The following is a 10,100-nucleotide window of genomic DNA, read 5'->3' as shown; positions in this document are numbered from 1 at the left end:
GCAGTCAGACATTGACACAATGGTTAAGTGCTTAGCTGCTAATCAAAAGGTTGGCAGTTTGAACCCATCAGTCATTCAATGAGAAAAAGATACAGCAGATTATAAGATTACAATCTTGAAAAATCTATGGGATAGTTCCATTCTGCCCTGCAGGGTCACTATGAGTCAGAATTGACTTGATAGCAATGGGGTTTTTTTTGTTGTCACCAGTCTTTAGGAGCTCTGGTAGCATAGTGCCTAAGGCATTTGACTGCTAACCAGAAGGCTGACAGTTCAAACCCACCAGCCACTCCTCAGATGGAAGACTGAGCTCTACTTCTGTAGAGCTACTGCCTTGAAATATATATATACACACCCACACACACACAGGCATGCCTAGTTTAATTGTGCTTCACAGACACTGTGTTTTCACAAATTGAAGGTTTGTGGCAATGATGCATCAAGCAAGTCTATCTGTACCATTTATCTAATAGCATGTGCTCACTTTGTGTCTCTGTGTCACATTTTGGTAATTCTCACCATATTTCAAACCTTTTCATAATGCTATTGCACACTTAACATACTACAACATAGTGTAAACATGACATTTACATCCACCAGGAAACCAAAATATTCATGTGACTCACTTCATTATGATATTCACTTTATTGCCATGGTCTGGAATCAAATCTGTAATATCTCCAAGCTATGCCTATAAACACACACACACACACACACACACACAGGTATGTGTCATCTAACATCCATTTGGGCAATGCCTGACCCCATATACATCTGTGTCCATAAGGTGTTTTTTTTTTTTTTAAGGGAAGCAGCTCTACTTTTGTTTATTATTTCCTCCTAATAGTTTTAAGGGAGCTCTGGTGGAGTAGTGCCCAAGGCATTTGTCTGCTAACCAGAAGGCTGGTGGTTCAAACCCCCGAGCCACTCCTCAGAAGGAAGACTGGACAATCTACACCCATAGAGATACCACCTCAGAAACCCAAGGAGGGGTCACTAGAAGTCGAAACCGGCTCAACAGCAATGAGATTGGTTTTGGAATGGTTTTAAAAACCCCAAACCCAGGCTCTTGCCACACTGGACCACAGATGGGATACAGGCAGATGAGGCAGAAGACATGGCTGGGGGTACAGACTCTCAGGTTTTGTCTGGCAGGCAGGTGAGTGTGGGAAGGAAGGTGGCTGCAGGGCCTGGGCTGCTGCTGCTGCTCAGATGGGCAGAACAGCAGGCAGGGCTGGGCTCGCTCTGTTCCTTCCTCACTTGCTTCCTCTTGCTCTGCTCCCACCACCACCCTCTCAGCTGCCACTGCTACCATCATCCATTTCTCTGGCCTCCACCAGTAGCTACAGTGTTGGTAGCAATGGCAGCAGAGGCAAGGACAACCAGAAGCTGGCTCCCATGAGGTGTTTGTACATCCAAATACATAACATCTTATTTCACAAATGTTATCATAGATGTTAAGTGACGCATACCTGTATAAACTTTATTGAGATTATAATTCAAACATCATACACTTATCCCATCTAAACTGTACAACTCACTAGTATTCAATATATTCACTAAGTGGTACAACCATTATCATAATCACTTTTAGAGCATTTTCATTATTCCAAAAAGAAGCCCTGTACCCATTAGCAATCATTTCTCCTTTCTCCCCAAACATTCCTTCCACCCTGCCCTGGGCAACCTGTGCCTATGGATTTACCTATTCTGGATATTTCATATAAATGAAGTCATACAATATTTGTCCTTTTGTGTTTGGCTTCATTCACTTAACATGATGTTTTCAAGGTCCATTCATGTTGTAACATGTATCAGAACTTCTTTCCTTTATAAGGTTGGACTTATGTATTTCCATTTGCACAAATGCACCACATGGACCAGACATTTTTTATGATGTAAGGTCTCAGCCTTCTCAATAATTCTAAATAGAAACAAGCCCCCCTTCTCCCCATTGTAAGTTCACTTCCTCCTGTCTAGAAAGGGCTGCCACAGGTGACCATCTCCCCTGCCTGCCACTCACCTTTTCACTAGCAGACATGGCCATACTTGAGACTTGCTGCACGGCCAGTTCCAGGGGCTGCTGCAGCGGGTCCTCCTCGAAGGTGAGGAGCAGTGGGCCCTGGAACAGAAAAGGAAGATGAGGACACAAGCACACTCGGGGTTCTGTAAGTTTTAGAAGTTGCTTATTTGCTATAAAGCTCTGCAAATTTATGAAAATACAATGAACTGATTTTAGCAAACTGTACTTCCACACAGCCATTGGTATAGTTAGTTGCCATAGAGTTGGCTTGGACTCATGGCAACCTTATGTGTAACAGAACACAATGTTGCCCTGTCCTATGTCAACCTCATGATTATTGGTAGGTTTGAGCTCACTGTTGCAGCTATCCATCTCATAGAGGGTTTCCCTCATTTTCACTGACTTTCTACTTTATCACACATGATGTCATTTTCTAGAGAATTCTACATAGTAGCCATGGTCAAATATCAGACAGTTCACACACACCCAGGAACCAGCTCACTGTGGACTGTACACAGCAGGTGGGAGCTGCCATAGCAGAAAGATAAGAAACAGAGCAAAGCATAGCAATGGAACCACAGACCCACTTCCCACACTGGAATCAGGGCCGTGAAGGGCATTTGAACCATGTTTACAACACAAGCAAAGAATCTAGCCTCCTTCAGCAGGGCAGTTCCATGCTCCTCAAGGGTCTGTGGGCTCATACAGTCTCTGGAAGCAGGCACCCGTTTCAGGGTGAAGGCCCTTATTACGGATTGAACTGTGTCAAAAAAAAATATATGTTGAACTCCTAACCCCCAGCACCTGTACCATCTTGGAAGATGGCATAGGCTGGGCCCTAATAATATCCATGTTGTGTCTTATGGAAGAGAAGAAACACAGTTATACACACAGGGAGAACGCCAAGTGAAGATGTGTCTGTAAGGCAAGGAATATCAAGGACTGCTGGGAGCCACCAGAAGCTAGGAGAGAAGCATGGAACACAGCCTTTCTCAGAGTCTCAGAAGGAATTGACAAGAACAATACTCTGACTTGGACTACTAACCTCCATACAATAAATAACCAAAAACCCAAAACCAAATGCACTGCCATGGAGTTGACTCTGACTCATGAAGACCCCATGTGTTACACAGAACTACTTTAAAGAGTTTTCTCGGCTGTAATCTTTATAGAAGCAGGTTGCCAGGCCTTTCTTCTGTGGTAACACTAGGTGGATTCAAACTACCAAACTTAAGGTTAGCAGCCAAGTACAAAACATTTGCATCACCCAGGGACCCATATATAACATATTTGAGATAACATCCACATATCACACAATTCACCTTCTACACTGTATATATTCACAGATTTGTGCAGCTATTACCACAATCTCTTCTTAAGCACTTTAATCATCGCAAAAGAAATTTTATACTTAGTAGCAGTCACTCCCCACTTCTCCCCAAATAAGAAAAATGCACTGCAGTCGAGTCAGACCTGACTCATGGCGACCCCTCCTTGGGTTTCCAAGGCGGGATTACTATGGAAGTAGATTGCCCAACCTTCCTTCTGAGGAGTGGCTGGTGAGTTTGAACCGTCAGCCTTCTGGTTAGCAGTCAAAAGCCTTAGGCACTACGCCACCAGAGCTACTAAACAAGCAAAAGAAGACAATAAATTTATGTTTTTCCAAGCCACCCACTTGGTGGTACTTTGCTATCTAGCAGCCCTAGGAGACCAATGCCAGCATCCACTTTGACTTCAGAAAACTCTTCTTCCCCTTCTGAGTGGTTGCACTGTCACATGATGTGGCACTGCCATGTAAGGTGGCACTGTCATGTGAGGTGTTCTCCCCTAATGCCCAAGAAGTAGGGGGCAGGAACCCCAAAGAGCCGGACAAGAGACCTCTGCTGGAAATGCACCAGTCTGTTGGCTGTGTCAGGCAGCTGGTTCTTCAGCCCCTGCTTCACAGACCTCCAGAGCTACCCAGCTCCTGCCCTCATGGCGATATCCACCTTCTCTCTAGGCATCCCCAGCATCCTTCCAATGAACTTTTCTGTGGCTAAACTCAGCCTATATCAGTTTTGGTTCTTGCAACTAAACCTTTCTAAGTGACAGATGTGTGATTATGTTACTATGACCACAGGTAACAAGACTGATTTTTATAAAAGAAACTACTAAGACTTGGATAGCCAACCAAAATAAGTTCTCTTGAGAGGCTAACCACTTTTGCCACCAGTACAATTCTGAATTGAATCACTTCTTAAGTTCTTTTCCTGACATGCGGTAGAAAGTGCATCGTAATTAAGTAAGTTCTGACTTGGTGGTTACAAATAAAATTCAGCCCCTCAGCTTTCCACCATGTGTCATCTGCTTCACCATAGAGGGAGTACTAAGGGTGAGCTATCTCCACCCATAAGGCGTGACCAAGGATGAGACAATTAAAACAGGAAAAGTAGTGCACATATTTTTCTGGCAAGCAAAGTGCATATGAGCAAGCAATGACATTATCATGTGGCTATTTCTTAAGAATTCCCAATGATCAAGAGAAAAAACTATGAGGCAGAGAATGTTTTAACTCACATATGCCTAATCTCATCCTATTTTAGCAACATCTACCTTATGACCAACTGTCTGTCAGTGGAGTTGTGTGTGGCCACTGCAGTGAATTATCAAGTCCAGGAGAGAGGTGGTGGGTGCTTTGGGAAGAACGGTTGGTGAAAGGGCTGGAGGGAGGCAGCATGTCTGGCCTTGCAGGAATTGGCCTTGGGTTACTTATGGCAATCCTGTCTTCCTCTTGTGCAGTTAGAGGAGGTTGGGAGATGCAGCCTCCCTGCCTTTTTAGCACAAGGTCATCTTCTGAGGTGCCTGCCATGTAAATATGATGCTGAATAGCTTTCAGACAGGCTAAGAAGAAAGGCCTGGAAATTCACTTCTGAAAATCAGCAATCAAAACCCTATGGATGGCAATGGTGGTCTGACCTGCAAATGATCATGGGAATGGTGCCTAGTGGGCAGCACTTCATTCTCTTGTACCTGGGGTTACCAGGAATTAGAGGCCAAGTCACCCCAAAAAACATCATCAAGGGAGAATTAAATCTACTTCTTAAAAGTGATGACATCTTGGTGTCAGGGCCACTCTGCTAACATTCTCCATAACTGGACTTGTTCTAGAGTGATGGGCAGGGGCCTTCAGTCAGCTTGGTGATGACATTATTCTGTGAACTGAGCCTGCCTGGCTGGGAGAACAGCTTCCAGTCAGAGCTCAGTGCCAGGCAGGGAACAGATCCATCAGCAGGAGATGTTACAGCTGTTAGACACCAGTGGGTGAAACAATGTACCATCTGTGCCACTCCACGGATAGTGTCGCCTCACACAAGCCTGATGCAGCCTCTGCTCCTGGGTAATTACTGTTATGTAGTACATGTAGTATGTACTCTTTTACCTGTGTAAAATGCTTTCACATTAACAAATGGTTAAGCACTAGATTGCTAACCAAAAGGATGGCAGTTCAAACCCACCCAGAGGCACCTCAGAAGATGACCTTGTGCTAAAAAAGGCAGGGAGGCTGCATCTCCCAACCTCCTCTAACCATGCAAGAGGAAGACAAGATTACCATAAGTAACCCAAGGCCTATTCCTGCAAGGCCAGACATGCTGCCTCCCTCCAGCCCTTTCACCAACTGTTTTTCCCAAAGCACCCACCACCTCTCTCCTGGACTTGATAATTCACTGCAGTGGCCACACAAAACTCACAGATTATGGGGTTTATTAGGGAAGCACCAGGCTACAATTCAAGTTCAGGAAAAACGCTCAGTCTCTCTCCCAACAGTGAGTGTCCCTCGGTGTCTCACTCAGCAATGCGTGTCTCTTATGTCTCTTTTCCAGCAGCACGTGTCTCTTTCAGGAGCTCGTATCTCTTTCAGCAGCACATCTTCCTCAGCCAATAGTCAGAGAGAGACTTCTGCCTCTAGGAGGCCTCCTTTAGAGTCTGGCAGAGTGGCCCAACTAGCCAATCATAGCATCAGAATTCTAAGCACCTGAGAGAGAACAACCTTCCCAGAACATTGCTGCAGTGCCACTCCCAACAGAAATACTCCAGGTGGATAACTTTTACAATCAAGAGCTCCTCAGTTGCTCACAGCAAATTCCACCACAGAGTTTACAAAGACTTATGGCTAGAAAAGCCATACCAGGTAATTTACTACACCTCACCTTGCTGATCTACTTCTGAAAGGTCTCAGCCTTGAAAACCCCATGGAGCATAATTCTGCTGCACAGAAGGGGTTGCCAAGAGTCAGAGAAGACTTGATGGAAACTAACAACAATGAGATTGATGGCAGAATTTTTTTTTTTTTATTTGGGTGAAAATTTACAGAGGAAATTCATCTTCTATACAGCAGTTCACAGACACTTTGTCTCATGATATTGACTGTAATTTCTCACAATGCAACAGCTCCCCTCCCGCTTCCTTCCCATAGTTACCTCTTCTCTGTTTCCTTCCCTCCCATGTACTCCTGCCCTCTGAGCTGTGTCCCTGTGCATACACAGCCCTTCTATTGTCCCATGATTGATCTCTCTAAGAAGTGTATCTACCTAAAGTAAATGTTCAGCTCATATGCCTGTCTTTTGTTTGGCTGGAAGCCAGAGGAGTTGATTCAACTCCAGACCTGAAGGGCTCTATCAGAACAGCAAACCTGGTCCCTTTTTTTTTTTTAATGATTTTGAGATTTGTTCCACCTTGTTCTCCTACTCTATCCAGGATCTCCTACATATATCTCCCTCTGAGTTTTTCTGGTCTCATAGTCATATAGGCTGAGGATCGTAGGATGTACCAGTCCCTTGGACTAATTATTTCATGTGTCTGGTTTTCTTCATTCTTCTTTGCTCTGGATGAGGAGAGACCCATCATTGCATCTAGATGGCCACTTGCAAGCTTTTAAGATCCCAGTCACTACTCACCAAAGTAGGATGTGGAACAATGTTCTGTGTAGTATGTTATGCCAATTGAGTTTGATTTCCCCTGAGACCATGGTCCCGAGCCCACAGGTCCAACTACTTGTTCCCTCTGGGTAGCAAGAAATGACTACAACCTTATCCCTTGTCAGCTCTACTATATATCTAGAAATTCTTACACAACATACAAATACACTTGTAGAAACATTGTCTGCCAACCTTATACATGGGCTTGGGCATACTCCCTCCTGCATAGACATACCTAATAGTTCAGTCTGTCCACCCATCTATCCACTCGTATATCAATGTTTGCCTTTGCTGACAACGCATTATTGTAAGTGCAAAAGGGTTCATCTTGTTGTCTGTACCTCCCATGCACCTCTCTATGTCTTCCTCTTCCTCAACACCACCATGTTGATCACTCACCTTTGGTACATTGCCCTTTCCCTCACCTAAATCAATACTTGTCTCTACCTATCTAGAAGTGTTCCCTCCTCTCCCCTCCCACCCCCGGTAATCAACAAAGAAAATTTCCTTCCATATAAAACTTTCCTTCACTTTTTACAATAAAGGACTAATACAATATGTGTCCTTCTGTAATTGAGTTATTTCACTCAGCATAATGTTGGTGGCAGAATTCTTGCCTTCCATGCAGCAGCCCTGAGTCTGAATCCCAACCAATGGACCTCATACGTCGCTGCCACCTTTCTGTCAGTGGCAGCTTGTGTGTTGCTATGATGCTGAACGATTTAAGAAAAGCTTCCAGGATCTACTTCTGGAAGTAGATGGAGTAGAAGATGGAGTAGGGAGAAAGACCTAGTGATCTACTTCAAAACTCGGTCCAATCCACCACCAGTCAAGGGGATGGCACAGGACAAGGCAGTGTTTTGTTCTGTTGTACATCATGGAGATCACCAGGAGTTGAGGGCTGACTCAATGACAGCTAGTGACAACCACCCTCTTACCTTCTTTAGTATACGTTCTACATCGTTGTTGTTGTTGTTATGTGCCATCGAGTCAGACCCGACTCATAGCAACCACTCCTTGGGTTTCCAAGGCAGTATCATTATGGAAGTAGATTGCCCCATCTTCCTTCCAAACATTATACATTAAAGCCCTGAAAAGATTTTTCTGGAAAATTTAAGGTCACAAGGTGGCCTCACAGAGGGAATTAAATTATTAAGTTTAAAAAAGGACAGAGAGATTACCTTTTCCCTCTCCTCTTTCCCTGCATGATCTATAGGTAACACACACAAGGGTGTGTGTACAGCACACTACAGAGACCCACACATCACCTACACTCTATCCTTCACAGAGCTCACATTGACTCTTTCCCACTTAGCCTAAAGTTAAACTTTATGCTCACATGGAGAAAGAAACATGCAAGAATCACCAGGTAAACACTGCAAAAGATAATTTACTGGGGTGGGGGTGGGAAGCTACTGTACCACTATTTCCAGTTGTCATCAAGTTGACTCTGACTTACAGTGACCTTATGGATAACATAGGAAATGTTGCCCAGTCTTGCATCATCCTCATTAGAGTTGCTATATTTGAGTCCATTGCTTTGGCTATTGTGTCAATCCATCTAATTGAGGGTTTCCTTCATTTTCACAGATCTTCTATTTTACCAACCATGATGCTTTTTTCTAGCAATTGGTCTTCCCTGATGACATGTCTAAAGTTAGCAAGGCAAAGTGTCACCATCCTTGCTTCTAAGGAAACATTCTAGTTATACTTCTAAAACTGATTTGTTTGCTCTTCTGGCAGACCATGGTATATTCAATATTCTTTGCCAGTACCACAGTTCAAATGTATCAGTTTTTCTGTCTTCCTTGTTCACTGTCCAGCTTTCACATGAATGTGAGGCAACTAAAAGGACCATGGCTTGGGTAGGTGTACCTTAGTCACTAAATTGACACTTTGCTTTTGAAAACTTTAAAGAGGTCTTTTCATATATAGGGTTCACATATTCTTTTCATGTATAGGGTTGGAAGGCAATGTTTCTATAAGTGTATCTGAAAGTTCTTTAAGAAGTCCCAGGTATATACTAGAGCTGACAAGGAACAAGGTTGTAGTCACTTTTTGGCCACAGCCAGCTACCTAGAGGGAGGGAGTAGTTGGACCTGTGGGCTCAGGACCATAGTTGCAGGGGACATCAAGCTCAGCTGGCATAACATACTACACAAAAACATTGTTCCACATTCTACTGTGGTGAGTAATGACTGGGATCTTAAAAGGTTGCAAGCGGCTATCTAGATGCAACAATGGGTCTCTCTCCTCATCCAGAATGAAGAAAATCAAAGACACATGGAAACAATTAGTCCAAGAGACTGATACACCATGTGATGCTCAGCTTATATGACTGCAAGACCAGGAAACTAGATGATGCTCCGCTACCACTGTCAACCACTCAGAAGGGAATCTATGTAGGAGATGCTGGATAGAATGACAGAACAGTGTGAAATAAAATTCAAAATCATTAAAAAAAAAAACAGGTTTGCTGGTCTGATAGAGCCTGGTGGAACCCCTGAGACTATGGCTCCTAGCTGCGCTTTAGGTCTGGAACTGAACCCACTTCTGTGGCTTCCAGTCAAACAAAAGATAGGCTCATGAGCTGAACACTTACATTAGGTAGATACACTCCTTGGAGAGATCGATTGTGGGAGAATAGAAGGGCTGTGTACACACAGGGAGACAGCTCAGGGGGCAGGAGTGCATGGGAGGGAAGGACACAGGGAAGAGGTAACTGTGGGGAGGCAGTGGGAGGGGAGCTGTTGCACTGTCGGAAATTGTAGTCAATGGCATGAGACTAAGTGTATGTGAGCTGCTGTATGGAAAGTGAATTTGCTCTGTAAACTTTCACTCAAATCATAATAAAATTTTAAAAATAAATAAATAAATAAAGAGGCCTTTTGTGGTAGACTTGCTCAATAAAATTTGTCATTTCATTTCTTAACTGCTGCTTCCTTGGGCATTAATTGTTGATCCAAGTAGAATGAAATTTTTGACAACTTGATGCAACATCTATAATGAAAATAGTGTGGTACTGATGCATGAACAATCAGAACAATGGACTACAAAGTCCAGCACAGACCCAAATACCTGTGGAAACTTAGCATATAACAAAGGTGGCATCTCAAACCATT

At 43.7% G+C, this 10,100-nt stretch overlaps 1 protein-coding gene across 1 annotated transcript in view; it reads right to left on the bottom strand.

Annotated features, from left to right (window-relative positions):
- C2CD2 (C2 calcium dependent domain containing 2) overlaps positions 1-10,100 on the bottom strand; it is a 119,335-nt gene that overhangs the window by 97,742 nt on the left and 11,493 nt on the right. The window contains exon 2 of the mRNA XM_007947315.1: positions 2,024-2,122. Coding sequence (XP_007945506.1) covers positions 2,024-2,122 — 99 coding nt within the window. The remainder of the gene's footprint in view (positions 1-2,023; positions 2,123-10,100) is intronic.

The sequence above is a fragment of the Orycteropus afer genome, unplaced genomic scaffold (genome assembly GCF_000298275.1).
Source record: "Orycteropus afer afer isolate SDZICR_OR568_19922 unplaced genomic scaffold, OryAfe1.0 scaffold00179, whole genome shotgun sequence".
NCBI lineage: Eukaryota > Metazoa > Chordata > Mammalia > Tubulidentata > Orycteropodidae > Orycteropus > Orycteropus afer.
Note: the sequence above shows the minus strand (reverse complement) of the source record. Positions and strands in the feature narration are given on the sequence as shown.